The 16582-nt window shown below is 35.7% G+C and overlaps 1 protein-coding gene across 1 annotated transcript in view; it reads right to left on the minus strand.

Annotated features, from left to right (window-relative positions):
• LRP1B (LDL receptor related protein 1B) overlaps positions 1-16582 on the minus strand; it is a 2172360-nt gene that overhangs the window by 978226 nt on the left and 1177552 nt on the right. Inside the window, 3 exon segments of the mRNA XM_020984719.1 lie at positions 3593-3736; positions 5831-6002; positions 10209-10431. Coding sequence (XP_020840378.1) covers positions 3593-3736; positions 5831-6002; positions 10209-10431 — 539 coding nt within the window.

Consider the following 16582-nt stretch of genomic DNA (forward strand, 5'->3'; position numbering starts at 1 on the left):
GAGTCCTCAAGTGCCTTAGCCTGGATTAATTCTGTATGGTGTCAGAGGAAATGTCTAGTGATCTTTTAACCTGTAGAAGAGGAAAACAATATCATTGTAATGTGTCTGGAAATTGAGAGTACAAAGAGTTCACTGGAGTCAGGTGAAACTGAGATTCTTATCTAAAGATCTCCTCAGTCTCTTAAAAAAGTCTGGAGGGAAATGTCAAGAGATTTCTTTCAGGAAACCATCAGTATTGTTTAAACTATAGTTAAGAGAAGGGAAGAATTGTGATATCTGGTGGTTAGATACCTAAGAAAATGGTCAGTAAATGAACTGAAAGAGAAATTAAAGAACTCATCCAAAAAGTTTGCTCTGAATCTCCAAAAATAAGATATTAAAAAGCTCAAAAGAGCAGAGTAACAAAATTATCTCAGCCATGTTTCAGAAAATACTCTCTTTAGCTTAAATCTAAAGTCACCATTATTATGGGATATTATCATGACGATAAATTAACAAAGGCCAATGCCTTACTTATCTGAGGTCCTATCCACAATGGATTAGAACATAGTTAAAAACCAGAAAGTAAGCAAAAATGGTCTCTGAATATTTAACATAAAGAGAGCAAAGACTATGTATAATCAAAAGCTTATGATTTTGCATATAGGATATTCCCTTACTCCGTCATTCTGAGCATGTTTACTCTCATTTTAGAAAGAATTCTAACAATCTTAATTGTCTGTTTTTTTCCCCCCAATTCAGAGCATATTGGAAGCAGCAAATGAGAGGCAGGTGTACTAACAGACGCTAGAATTGACAACTCAGTCTGATAACAAAGGAAAAAAATGCTAAATTTAAGTGCAAGTAAAATATATAACAGTCTGGGGCCACTGAGTATAAAAGCAAATCATCCTGCACAATTCAATAGGCCCTGATGACATCATTACAGCAAAATACAATTAGGTCATGTTCATAATGATGAGGCAGAGTCACAAAGAAAAAGGTTAAATTATGTTCAGCATATTCTGTTTAAACAGGCAGGAATGGGTGTAATGCATTTTAGAATATTTTAATGGCTGAAGTTTTTGAAAGCCACGTGATAAAAATAAAAACATCTTGGAATCATAAATTATCATATTCATGGTATTTGTGCTCATATTGTGATAAACAACTCAGTTCAGTTCAAGCATTCATTAAGTACCTACTACGTGCAAGTGCTTTGCTTGATCTGGAGATGTAAAGACAAAATGAAAAAAAAAAGAAGCTGCCTCCAAGGAGCACGGTGCCTGTCACATAGTAGGCATTTAATAAATATTTTTTTGATTGCTTGGTTTATTGATTGAATAAAAAATAAAGTCAATCAACAACCCAACTCAGACTACAGCAAACTACAGACAATGAATGTCACCTAAATAATGGTGACAGCTTTATGTTACTAAAAGCTCAGGAACCTGGAAATTAGGGAATGAATATTTCTGGGGATCATATTCTTTCCTAAATAAATATGTGTTAAACTGAATTTCCTGTACCTGGAATTTTTGTGGTTGAGTCATTTTCAGTCATGTCTAACTCTTTGTGCCCCATTTGGGGTTTTCTTGCAGACATGCTAGAGTGCTTTGCCATTTCCTTTTCCAGCTCATTTTACAGATGAGGAAATTAAGGCAAAGAGGATTGTATGACTTGCTCAAGATCACATAACTAGTAAGTGTCTAAGGACAGAACTGAACTTGGGAAGAGGAGTATTCCTGACTCCAGGCCTGGTATTCTATCTATTCCACCACCTAGCTGCCCTGGAATGCTCACCCTCAAAATCCACTCCTTGACTTACCCATGACAGATTCATAGATTTCTAGGATAGATAGTTGCCAAGCCCTTATAGATCATTCTAGTAAAATGAGAGGGGAAATGGCTTGTCTGATGTCACTGGCTTGTAAATATCAAGGCTGGGATTCTAACCCTGATCACCTGATGCTACCCATAGTGTTCTTTTACACATGCTAATGTGAATATTAATGAAACTTAAAGAGGTGAGGTTAGGTTGCCTGGAAACTCCACTTACTTCAGGTCCCATTTTGAAAGGAGGTTAATTTAGGCTCAATGTGAGTCCTTATAATTAGAACTATCTGAAGATAGAATGGCTGCTTCAGGAGGTAATGGCTTCCTCCCTCACTAGAGGTTTCAAATAGACTAAATGACTGAATGTCGGTTATGTTCAGGTAGGAATTCTTTTTTAGGTATCCATTGAACTAGGTGGGGATTGAGGTCCTTTCTAACTCTGAAATTCAGTGATTCTGTAAAATGTAAGACCAGCATGAATTTCAATGGGCATATCCTAACTTCTTAGTATGAAGCTCATTCTGCCATAAATGAGTCTCTACCATTAGATTATATGGTCTTGAAATACTTAGCACAGTGCCCGTCACATAGTAGGCATTTAATAAATGGTTTTTTTTAATTGCTTGGTTTATGGATTGAATAAAAAATAAAGCCAATTAACAACCCAATTCAGACTATAGCAAACTGTAGACAATGAATGTCATCTAATACAGCCCATAATTTTACAAATGAAGAAACTGAGGCCTAGAGAGATTAAACATTTTATCCAAGGTCATAAATACAGTAAAGCACAGAACTAGGACTCAAACTAAATTCTTTCAAATCCAAATCCATCATTCTTTCTACAAGGGATATCACACAGTTACCTAAATCAATGCTTGTTGAATTGAATTGATTTCCTTATACTTGAAATGCTATTGATAATTTCTATCTATGGACTTTCTACCCATTCTTCAAGGATGAATTCAAATGATATTTCCTTCATGAAGTTTTCTTTGATCTTCCCCTTTATCCAACACATATATACCCCTCTCTTTCCCCTCAAAACACCAGGTAGTGATTTCTTCTTTTTGTTTTTTTTTTCCTTTAATCTCATAGTACTTTATGCTCCTCTTATGTATGGATCATATTCTGACTTTTATCATATCTGTATGAATATCTTATCTTTTAATACTAGTTTACAAATTGCACAAGAATAGGTATCATTTTTTACTTTAATTTTTATCTTCTCCAGTTCTTAGCACAGTTCTGGGTACAGAGTAAATGGTTAATAATAATGGTTATTATATGAATGAATCTTTCTAAAAGAATATTTAGCCAGAGGTGCATAAGCTCATGGTTAATCAAGTCCAGTGATTTATTCTAAGATCATAGATACAAATGTGGAAGGGACCTTAGAACTCATCTTGTCCAATAGCCTTATGAGGAACATTGAGGAAACTGAGGCCGAGAGGTCAAGAGATGTGTCCATGGTCACACAGGGCCATTCTAAATAGTAGGGCCATTATATGAAATCAAGTTGTGTGACTCCAAGTGCAGCACCCTTTCAAATGCACCATACTGCCCCTCATGCTTCTTGTACCTTGAGGACACCATTACAAGATGAAGACAAATATCATTTTGTGATAGAAAAGACAGGTGCATGTTTGTTGGCAAATTTTACCTGATGAGGGCTCATATTATTACTGTTGTGGATGATGATGATACTAATTAACACTCAAAAAATCCTATTCTGAAATGTTAGCTGCTGGCAAAGTGTTTGAGTTTAACAACATACTTTTGCATGACCTGCCATCACTTCCCAAGTTGAAGCCCGTCCTGCAACGACAAGTCCGTGTTTTGTAGTTGCTGCTGAGCAGACAGATGTGCGAACATCCCCCTGGCATTCCATATGGATCTACTTCACATGCATGGCTTCTGACTACAACAAATGAAAAACAGCATGCTTGAAATCCTCTCAAAACAAGACAATTATGTGCATCAGCATGTTGAAGACTTTACAATGAAAAAAAAAAGAGTGAGTCCTAGCAAAATCCTGTACATTAGACTATGCCATGAAATATTCAAATTTGTCAGAGATGGAAAACAATATGGGAAGAAGAAAGGTGATTGAACTTAAGTCTCTTAACTTCACATTTCTAAAACAATCCTGAGACTAATAACAAAAGCTAACATTTATGTAGCACTTTAAGGCTTGCTAAGGGCTTTACATGTTATCTCATTTGATCCTCAAAACACTCTTACGGGGCATATATGATTATTATCCCCACTTTACAGATGAGAAAACTGTGGCTAGGAGAAGTTATATCATACATTTAGGGTCATACACCTACTAAGTGTCTGAAGCAGGGTATGAATTCTAGTCTTCCTTACTCTAAGTTCAGCACTCTTATCCACTCCTTACTCTAAGTTCAGCACTTTTATCCATTGTACCACCCAATGGCCTCTAGAACTGGATGATTAAGAATAATTCAAATTGAATTAATTTGCACATTCACTCATACAGTAAATAGGTTATATTGCCATTGGAAGATAATTTTGCAATATATTTCTCTTGTGGGATGTTTTTATGAAAATCTTCTTTTGAAAAGATGAAGGTACCACTGGATTACAATTATTGGATTGCGACAACAGCTTTGTGAAGTAGGCAAGCCAGGATGATAAGGGAAAAAACTAGAAACATCTACCTTTGGAAATCTACATGTATGAGCATACCCACTGGGGGGAAATACTAGCTACTAGCAATGAAGTGGGTGCTTTCTCCTCTTTTCCTCTCTTATTAATAAGTACCAAATTGAATTCCATGCTTACTAAAGCGGAAATGTGTTTCTTTATACTGTTATTTTTGCAGAAAGGCTGCTGAATGGTTAGGGAATAGAGCAAAAGGATGAAAATGGAGGGTCCAGAAAAGCAGGGACAAAAAAATAGGGAACTGATCAGGAAAAAAAGGAAATGGGAAGGGCAAGATGTTTTTAAAAGAGAAAAAAATGACTGCAGAAAAATAGAGATGGAAAGAATAGGATAGACAATGAATTGCATCAGGAAGGCTTAATTTGTTATTGCTATCATCTTTACTTTGCATCAGCAGCTGTTGGGAAATGTAATTGGTAATTGACAATTTAAATCCATTTATTTTTCTTCAAACTGTGATTGATACTTCCCATCTCCCACATCCCTGGGGTTGACAGCTGACTGACCTTCAGACATGTCCTTTTAGTGCTGTCATTGCCTTTTCCCCAGAGTAGAATTTGTCTCAATCTGCCTTCTCAAGTTTGTCATACGATTTAAAGGATGCTAACCTTGAACTTGAAGTGAAAATTAGTAAGCCCTCAACTGTGTATATGTTTGCTTGAACTTAAGGTTCCACTTCTTCAATAATTTTTAATTTGCAACATGAAAAATATCCACTAACACCTTTGGGTAATGGTAATTGTATGTTTACTTTCTCTATATTTGAATCCTAAATGATATCGTTGAATAAACATCACTAGGACACATTAAGTATTAGCTGGCTTGTGTTTTTATGAATGCTTAGAAACAGAAACATGCTATCTTCAAATTATATTAATTTCTCAAAGCTTGTTTTTAGCATACTAGGAATGCAAAGATAGAAGAATCCATCTGTAGCCAGACGGCCCAGAAATAGTTTTTGCAACAACACCCACCTTTCTTTAACCTGTGTGCCTCATACAAAATGACACAAATAGAGCCTCTCAGCACCTGTGTTTCCTGTCTACATACATCATGATGGGGAATTCCTTCCCAAATCTAAATCTAACCATCAATTCCATCCTGTGCTTATAGGAAAGAGTCACTAGGATCTAAAAGATTTGTCATTTAGACTTATGACAGGAGGTCTACACCATTTTGTCAAACAGACAAATACACTTTGCCACAGCCAAGAAGATTTATTACTCAGCTACTTTAGACCTATACAAAAAGTGTAGAACTATAGCTTCAGCGTATTCCACAGAGATTAAGGCTACAAAGAGGATTGAGGTGGGGTGAATCTTACCTGTTGACTGTGTTCTCTTTTGATAAATGCGGATTGCTCTGGCGTTTTCCTTTTTAACTAATGCTTGCACATCAGTACCATTAAATCTGTTTATTCGTATGATGTTGAAGTTATCTAGGTTGGTTGCATATAAATAATTTTCAAATACAGTAATACCATAAAGATGTCTGACCTACAAAGCGGGAGGAAAAAAATGTGAATTTTGGTGATGATTTTTTTCATAATCCTTACTTCTGATCAGTGGATAGTTAAAGCGCTTTAGTGATAACCCTGCAATGTCAAGACAAAGTGAAGAAAGACTCCAAGATGTTGAGTATAATATCCCCTGTAGTAAAGGTATAGCATGAAATGGACAATAATCTTATAGAATAGGAAGGTATGGATGGATTGCAATCTTCATCACTGGATGGAATTTCTAAATCTGGAAGATTAGAGATACATTTGAGTATCTGAATTTTCCATTTGAAAGACACTGCTTTCTATGCATTTCTTCTATTTCCTATGGAAGAGACTCACTTCAAGGAAAACAATGTAAGATTTATAAAAATTGTTCTCGAAATGACAACATAAGAAAGTCACACTTACAAAGTAAACTGAAATATATATGAGTACCTTCATTCATGTTTCATTAAAAATGTTATGATGAGTTGTTAGTTTCTGAAAGGAATGAAGGAATGAGTCTATATTCTCATGATTTAATACAGAACAAGATATTTTTGTTAATTACAACCTTTTGAATAGAATAGTTTACTTGAAGTTCTAGGGAACAGTATTTGGTTTTTTTTTCCCCCTTGATGCAAAGAAATGAGAACTTATTAACTATCTCATTATATTAAATATCTCACCCACATCTAAATCAAAATTACATTTTGAATAATTCTGGCAATACAGTAGAAAATAAGTTTAGAGGCAAACACATATTTGCAATAAATGGAAGGCTGAAGATCAACACTTTACCAGAAATTACATTATTTTGAAAGATTTTTCACAATAGAGAGCTAAAACCCTTTGTTTAAAGAATAAAGACAATGTATTTTTATATAGCAGCAGTTAATCCAACAATTCAACTTTCTCATGTAGAGGAACAGCAGGGTCTCATGAAGCCATGGAGAGAAGCAAGAAGAATGATTCTCTACTCTCACCATTATATGACAGTCATGCATGGTATGCAGTTACTATTCCCATGCACTTCCTGTTCAATGATCACACGCATCATTGAAAAGGGGTGTGGTCCACGAGGTGTTAAGGTTAGTACTGGCCACCGAGTTACTAAGACAATTCCGATCTACATGCAGTTGTGACATTAAACTTTACATTCTTAAACAGCACACATAATCAAAGATTGAAAATTACACTCAAAATAAATGGAGACAATAGGTTGGGTTAGGTGTTAAAGTTTGTTTTAGAAAAAATACAAGTATCAAGTGATAAATGGTGTGGAATGTTGAATTTTTAGTTTAACCAGAATCACTTAAGCAGAATGTATCCCCTTCTTGTATGTGACTTATTTTTATTCTTGCTTGAATTTGTATGCGTACTACTGAAGTGCGACTGTAAGGTCATGGGACTGATGATTTGAGATTGGTCCCATGACTTTAGAGTCACAATTCATATAAAGAAAATGGAAATGCCATCATGTATCATCACCTAAATTCCAATATTATATATATATATATATATTTGTATGTATGTATGTATGTGTGTGTGTTCCAACATGTATATATATGAATTATATGAATATGGTTTTATTAGTGATTACCACAACACAATATTAATTTGTAATGAGACTTGTTGTTCAATGCTATTTCTGTGAAAAGAGTTGTATTTTATCATTTACAGGCAGGCTTATGTGGGTATAATAGTTTTATCTCTTTAGGTGGCTGCAAGGACTATCTGAAACATATTGGGGAGGAAGGGGAAGGGAGGAATGAATAATGTCTACTATGCACCAGGATCTGTAGTAAAAGCTTTTACAAACATTCTCTTGTTTGATCTTCAGGATAACCCTGTGAGGTAGGTACTCTTATTTACTCTTATTTTGCAGTTGGGGAACTGAGGCAAACAGAAGTTAAGTGACTTTCCTAGGATCACACAGCCTGTGCCTTTGAATTCAAGTCTTCCTGATCCAGGCCAAGTAGTCTATCTCCTGTGACACCAGCTGCCTCTATGTTTTCATGAACTTTTCTGACACTGGACTTCCAGGGAAAGCCAAAGTTAGGCCACATCTCTGTTTATTATGTGGAAATAAGATGTGAATGAAGGTTGAGGATTGGATAAGATGATTTTTCCCCATGAAAAATCCAAAGAATTTACAGCTTATTTGTCCGTATGGAGGAAAACAGTGTTGATCATATATCTCTAAAGCATAGAATTATATAACTTCAGAGCTGGAAAGGAAATTGGAAATCCACTAGCCCAACCCTTCATTTCATGGATGAGGAAATTGAAGCTCAGAGACTTTATATGTTTTGCCTAAGATCACACAGGAAGCCTAGAGCCTTATAGGTATATGTAATCCACTATTATAGACTAGTAAATGTGACATCCCAACTCTAGCACTTATTAGCTATATAATATGTGCAAATCGCTTTTTATGAGCCTCAGTGTTCTCCTCTATAAAATGTGAATGTTAGAATAATGATCTCTAAAGCTGCTCTGAGTTCTAAATGCTATCAATTATCAATTACCTCATGGAGCTTTTTTTTAGGGTAAAGTAGTTTATAAATATTAAAGTAATATATTAATGAGAGTGATTTAAAAAATAAAAAACCTATATTATTCATTGACTTAAATTTCCTGTGATCAGTTCCTCAAGGCTGAAAGAGACTATTTTTTTCTCCCTACACAAGGGAACTGTGTGGTTTTCTCTGTAAAACTTCCAGAGAGGAAACATGAACAGAAAGGGGAGTATGGTGTAGAACTCAGAGAATATGTCCATATGGTAATGCTTGAATTCCTCTGAGAGTTCTGCTCTTTACACTTAGAATGTATGCTTCTCTGCTGGCCAACATGGGACAACTTTGAGTGACAGGCAATTCATTATGCATCCAGGCATACATTCATACACAGCAATGAAGTGAGAGAGAGCCAGTAGTTGAGAGGACATAGACACAAACAGGCTGATAAGTGTTCATTGTAGGGAAGAACTTCCTGTCAAAGGGAGATGTCTGACAATAGAACAGGATGCCCTGACAGATAGGGAGCTCCCCTTCACTGAAAGTATTTAAGCAAAGGCTGAATGCCTCCTTAAACAATGTTCTTAACATTTGTCTGTGTTATGGACCACTTTGGTAGTCTGGTGAAGCCTATAAACAGACCTCTTTTCAGAATCGTTATTAAATGTGTAAAGTAAAACACAGGATCACAAAACATATAACTTATATTGAAAAAGTTATACATATATACGTACAAAAACTGTGTGTATGTATGTGTATGTATGTATGTATGTATGTATGTATGTATGTATATGTTCACAGTCCATAGAACTCCTGATCTAGAGGAGATTCATCCATTAGGTAGGAATTAGAATAGTCAAGAAACAGCAAGCCATCCCTAAGCATCATAAAAATGTCAATCCTTTCCAATCACAGTAAAACATTCAAGGAATGAACATAAGACTTTGCAAAAAGGTCACTAGAAATGAGGTCAGGATTTTCTGTTAAGGATTTTCAAATACGCTTGCTTTGCATTATGACAGCCTGTAGAGATTCAAAACACATGAAAATAAGAAGAATATATCTTATTTTATGATATTAGGACAACTGGTGATTGGAAATATTAGGTTTCAAAATCCTATAGTGAATAAAGAGATTTATTTCCTTTTACAGATCTACCCTTGGTGATTAGTGAGAATTATGCACATAAACTTGTAATTCATCATGAAAAAAGAAAGATCCCAAAGGATCTTTTGACCTCAGAGACTTTCACGTGGTTTTTATTCTCTGTGTTCAGAGTTGTTGAATAGAGGTGAAGGCCAGATTTAATCCAACCTATTAAAATGATAAATATACTTTTATGAGAAAGATTTGCCTTTGTTAGTGAAATATCCTGATACCACATGGGACAGCTGATAGTTCAGTTCCTGATGAATGAACTACTTAAATTAGTTTTTAGTAAGTAGGTCATAACATTTTTCCTCTTCAAATACCTGTAGTTATTATTGAATTTGGGGGGTTGGGAGAGATGAACCTAATACATTTAAGAAGCAATATAAAAATGAAAATTCTCTTTGACAGTAAATGTACCAGGAATTTTTATCACCCACTTCTACTTGACCACAGAAGAAATCTACATCATTACACATGTTGGTCAGAGTCATATAATGATATCATTCCATTTTATTGCACGCATTGCATCCTCCAATAAATAGTATACTTACTTGTACGCCTTGGATTATAGTATGTCTGTTTTTCCCTTGGTAGTCCACTACTTCAACATAGTCCAAATAAAGATCTACCCAGTAAACCAATTTGCTGACCAGATCCAGTGCCAGGGCAGCTGGCTGCTCTGTCTTTGAATCGACTATCCTCGTCCTGTTCATCCCGTCCATGTCACATCTCTCCACTTTGGCAACATTCCCATAGTCAGTAAAGAAAAGTTTTCTGTTGAAAGAAAACTGAATGTTAAAGGAAGGAAACACATCCAATGGAGCCATCTGTAAAAAACAGAACTTTTCATTTTAATTCATTGCAGTGGTTACATCTGGTAGCTTCTATAATCATTTTCATAAAATATCACTCATAAAGAGAGAAAACTGCTAATGAATATTGCTGGGCACGAGGGAGCAGGTTAACTAACAACTGTAAAATAGCCTCCCAAGTAAATGATTATGTGGGGTTTGTTTCTGTATTTGGAGAAATATTCTTTAAACTATGTATGAGTGGTACACATACACCACCAGAGACCACAAAGGGCTTATCAGACATTGACTTCTGATGCTGGCACATTTACCATGCCAGGGCATATAAACTACTCAGCTTTGTATTCAACCTGCTTTTTTAAAAAATTGCACAGCAATGTTTGTTTCATATAAAAGCTATTATAGCTCCTTTTTTATGTGGAGCTCAATGTTGCCATGAGTGGTAGAGAACAGCAAACCTGGAATGTAATTAAACAGATGGAAAAGCAAATGTGTTGTTTGTAAGCAATGGAAATAAAAACATAAATTAGCCCCCCAAATCTCAACTGTCTCAGATATTACAAATTGCAGCACTCCACAAAAGGCATTGCACATCGTTTCTCCTTATTTTCTTTTATTGTTTTTAGGGGGAAAGACTATAATTAAGTGTTGACCCCTGGGGAAAAAATGACTCATTCCTTGTAACAGGCACAGTAATCTATCAAAGACTTAACTGTACCTCCATAGCGCCTGTGCCTAATATTTGATTAGTATTCACTATGTTTAGTAAACACGAATCAATTTCAATTAACCTGACAATATTTTAACAAGATTACTTTCTCATGAGACTAAATTACATTTGTAAATAGAAGACCATCTTGCCATGACTTAAATGCTATCTCAAGAATAATCCAATTTCCAGTGACTGAGTAGTATTAATATTACCTGGAGTATTGAAGATTCAATTCTCCAAACTTAGAGAATTAGTTTTCAGTTACTGCTTTCAACAGGCTTGTATTGTATCACTGCGGTATCTCTTTCACATAAAAAATAACCATTTAATTTAACTTTAATTTAGCTTTTGTTCCTGTGGATTTCTTCATCAAAATTTAAACATCAAAATGCTATTATACTGTGGTGTGCCTGAATATTACAGTAAATATAACATAAAATATATTCCCATCCAAATATTCTTCTAAAACCAACTTATCACAATAAATTAAAAATGAATTTCCAAATAATATATATTATAGGTAAAGTAATTTTCAGGTTTTTTTTTAAAGCCAAACAAAACAAAGTTATATGGTAGAAAACAGGGTAAAGCCACCCAGCTTTATATCTTTCTTTCTCTCCTGCTTCATCCATCTTCCTTCTCCTTTTTCCCTCCTTTAGAAATCTTGTGAAACACTAGATAAAGATATTACACATTCAATTTCTTCCTGGAACCACCCTTTCATCATATGTCATCTAGATCAACAAATGCATCTTCCTCTGTTCCTTTTCTCTCCTTCTTCCCCTCCTTCCATTTCTTCCTTCTTCCCCCTCTCCTTGCCTACCATTCTACTCCTTGTTCCTCTCTCCCTCTCTCCCCTCCTCCCTCTCTCTCTCTTCCCCCATTTCTCTCTCTCTCTCTCTCTCTCTCTCTCTCTCTCTCTCTCTCTCTCTCTCTCTCTCTCTCTCTCTCTCTCTCTCTCTCCATCCTCATCTCTGTATATTTCAGACTATTAGCCATATCCTCTACTAGGTGTGTTTATCTTCCTTGGTTTTGAATATACTTCACCACTTATTCAGCTGGAATACTAACTACCAATTTCTCTCTCTCTCTATTATAATCTTCCTTATTCTGTTTAATGCAGGCATTACAAGGTTATTCTTTTTAAGTTAGTTTCCTTCTTTTCTCTTCTACATTCTTTCCCCAGAAATCTCATTCATTCCCATGGCTTCAACTTCCACCTTTATGGGACAAACAAATAAACAACTATCAAATAAATACAATATATATAACAATAATAACAAATAAAAAACAAACAACTAACAATGTGTCCCCTTATCCTGACCACTCTTTTGTCATTCACATGAGCACCTTCAACTTTCTTTAAGGCATCTACACTTGGATGTCTCACCATTAACTGAAATTTAAAATGTTTTTTATCCTTTCCTCTAAATGTACATTTTCTTCTTACTGCATTATTTCTGGCAGTAGTACCAGCATTCTGTAATCTTCAGTGTCTGTAAATCTAAGTTTGATTTTTGATCCTTCCTTATTTGTCACTTGTCTTAATCATATAATCATAAAATATTGGAGGAAGAAAAGACTTCACATAGTCCAACTTATACCTGAACCAGAATCCTTTCTACAATATCACTGACACATATATGATTATTCATTCTCATCGTGAATGCCCCTAGATATAGGGGATCTATCACCTCTTGATGCCCTTTCATTTCTGAGCATCTTAATATATAAAAGAGATTTTTCTTGTATGGACTTGAGATTTAGTTCTCTAAACCTTCTACTTACAGCTTTCAGTTCTACCCTCCAGACCAGATAGGCTCTGACTACACAGAGAACAATGAAACTATTTCCTCTTCTGTTTCAAACACACTATACTTCTATTAATCAATTTCATACTAAAAACTGAAACAGAAGGGAAATTTATCAACCTTAGAATTAAATTGATGGCAATCATGACCCTCTAATGAACAGCAGCAAAGGCACAGGGAGCTCTCAGCTGCCCCATGAATATTTCTTTCAAAGCAGGTAAACCGATCCTGAGGATGCAACTTTATTAATCCCTTACCACAGTGACTACCACTTCCCAATCACTACATTCTCAATGTTTTTTAGTATCTACAATAAGGCTCTGATGAAATTATGGACTTCTTGACTTTTGAACATTTATAGATTCATTATAGGAACAACAGGGATGTTTTACAAAGTGAATCTCAAAGCTAGACCTCAGAAGCCACCTAGCCAACTCATATCTGAGATATAATCTTCTCTATAATATACCTATATAACAATGTTCTTTTCCATAGACATATATTAAAGGGGGATTCTCTATTTTTCCAAGTCATTCCAGTTTTATGTGATCATAGATTTAGGGCAGGAAAGCACCTAAGAGGTAGATTTAAGCCTCTACATATTATAGAACATGAAATTAAGACTAAGAGAGATTAGGTGAAACCATCTAAAGTGTGGGGAAGGCAAAATCTGTGTCCTGTCCAATACAGAGCACTGTTTTTTTTTCCTTTGCACAGTTATAATTGTTAGAAATATTTTATCTCAGGCCTAAATCTACCTCTCTCAAACAGCCACACTTTGCTCCTGCTTCTGATCTCTGAGACAAAGCAACAAAGTATTATTTCTCTTTCATGTGACAATTTTTCAAATACTTGAAGACAATTATCATTCTTTTCCCTTGTCACCTTTCCTCATATAGGACTTTAGTATTCTGAACTTCCTCAAGTGTGTATTAAGTCACCAGGGAAGAATATAGTGGAATTACCACCTCCCTAGTCATGGACACTCTGCTTCTTTCAATGTAGCCTAAAATTGAATATCATTTTTTTTCTCTGCCACATCCCACTGTTGATTCATATTGAGTTTCAATCCATCATCAGACCCTCAGCCCTTTGTCAGATAAATTGTTAACTAACCATATCCCATTTTCTCTCCCTCCCCCTCCCTCTCCTCCTAGGCTTCTTGTACCTGTGAAGTTGATTTTTGGAAAAGAAGGTTAAGGCTAAAATAAATTTCATTTTATTAGATTCGTCCTTATCATGGTAAGTAGTGGTCTTACTTTGGAGCCAGGGAAGCCTAAATTCAGGTTCTGCCTCTGATATTTAATGTGTACTAGTTGTGATCATGATCAAAACACTGGGCCTCTCAAGACTTCAAGAATCTCTTTATGTTAGATAAGCTGTTTATCTGCAGCAGTGAAGAGTGTTTCCACACTACCCAACACCCACACTGAAGAAATCAGAGATCCAAATAAACAAATAAAATCAAATAGGTCCAATGTTTTAGTTAAAATTCTTTTATATATTAACTTTGCCATCCAGACTGTTAGTTTTCCCTCCTTAATGTGTAAACTGAAATATGATAAATATGACACTCATACCTTTATGTGAGTCACTGATAAAAATGTTTAATAGAGCAGGACCTAGGACAGGTCCCCAGACTTCCTACTCTAGAGACTTTCTTACAAGTTGCCATTGAACCATTAATGAATGTTCTTTGCCCCTGTTAGTCAGGATGTTGCCAATCTGCTTACCTGTACTATCATTTAGCCTGGCAGTGTCCAAACTTTTTTGATCATGCATTCTCTCAGTACATTATTTTTCTTGATGGACATCCTGAGGTGGTGGGATAGGGAGAAGATTTTTCTTGTTGGCACCCATGCAACTGCTGTATTCAAGGTTAGGTTATAATTACTCAAAAGGGTTGATGCTTGGCTAAGAAAATTAGATGCCTGAACAGATGCAGGAAGGGTCTGAGTGGAGTAGTGGGCTACATTGGGGAAGGTAGGTATGATTATGCTCAAGACAAGCTACATAATTAGCTATTACACCCTTGGGGTCATAGCATAGCCCTCACTTTAGCAACCATGGATCTACCCTGTATCTTTTCAGGTTATCCAAAAAATAACAGTCAACATTCAGGAATCCCTTAAGTCCAAATGATTCCATAACTATGTCATCTCATATATCAGTTCTCTTCTGTCTTCTCCCATTGCAACCACTCTAGTATAGGCCCTCATCAACAAATACAATAATTATAACCTCCTGAAAGGTCTTCTCCTTCCAGTCTACCTGTCCCACTCCTATTCATCCTTTACAGAGATTCCAGGATAGATTTCCTAATACATTTATCTAGCCATATTACTCCCTGCCTAACCATTTTCAATATCTACTAACTGCCTACTACATAAAATTCAAACTCTTCTGTCTAGTATTCAAGGCCTTTCAAAAATGGTGTCAAATTACCTTCCCAGGCTTCCTTGTGTTATTTTTTTTCCATGGACTTTATCTTCCATTCAAACTGATGTACTCTCTGTACACTGAATACTTTGTGTGATACCAACTCTATCCTTTGCTAACCCAGTTGCCTTCAGTAAACATTTATTAAATGCCTTCTGTGGACTAGACATTGAAAAATAGGCAAAATAAATAAGATATAAATGAGGTGGGAGTAGTGCTAACAAATAAAGGAATTAATAAAGGCCCATTATAAAAGATAAAACTTAAGCTAAGCCTTGAATGGAGCTAGCTACAAGAAGCAGAGGTGGAGATCAAGATCATTTCAGTCATTTAGGGCAATCCTGAGCAAAGGCATGAAGGAAGGAAATGGAATATGTGGCCGCAGGAAAGCCAGTAGGCAGGCTAGGTTGGAGCATAGAGTATATGAGAGGATAATGTATAATCAGCCCACAGAGACAGTCTTGGGCTAGACTATGAAGAGCTTCAGAAAGAGGAGTTTATAGTTTGTCCTAGAGGCAATAGGGAGTCACTGAAACACCAATGTCAAGTATGTGTTTTATGAGTGTCATTTTGACAATTGTGAGGCAGATACACTAGAAAAAGTGAAACAGGGAGAATGAAATTACTGCAATAGCCTAAACCAGAGGTGAGAAGAGACTAAACAGTAATAAACAGAGTTCCTAAATATAGTAGGTACTTAAGAAATAATTGTTGATTGATTAATTGTGGGATGAATATAGAGGAGACAGATGTGAAAGATCTTGTGGGTATAGGAACTCTAAGACTTTCAAATCATTAGGGAGGAGTGATGAAAGAAAGTGAAGAGTTAAGGATGACTCCTAGGTCATGATTCTCATGTGTGACAGAGGTAAAGTAAAGGCATAGGTTATGGGAGTCGAGAAAGTGGTGGACTGGAAAACTAAGTATTTGAGGAAATAACATGTAAACTGAATTCCCTAAGCATAAAGGTAGGGGCTGGGGTAAAGTGAAAGGTTGAGCTAGGTTCTGAGATTCTTGAGAAAAGATAGAAAATTACATAAGGGCAAATAAATTATATTCACTGAGAAATGGATTGAGTGATATATCTGAATAGAGGGACCCTCAAAAGAGTGGTTGCTAAATGGCATTGGTACAGCAAGAATTTGAAAATG

The sequence above is a fragment of the Phascolarctos cinereus genome, unplaced genomic scaffold (assembly GCF_003287225.1).
Source record: "Phascolarctos cinereus isolate Bilbo 61053 unplaced genomic scaffold, phaCin_HiC Scaffold_726;HRSCAF=1367, whole genome shotgun sequence".
NCBI classification, from domain to species: domain Eukaryota; kingdom Metazoa; phylum Chordata; class Mammalia; order Diprotodontia; family Phascolarctidae; genus Phascolarctos; species Phascolarctos cinereus.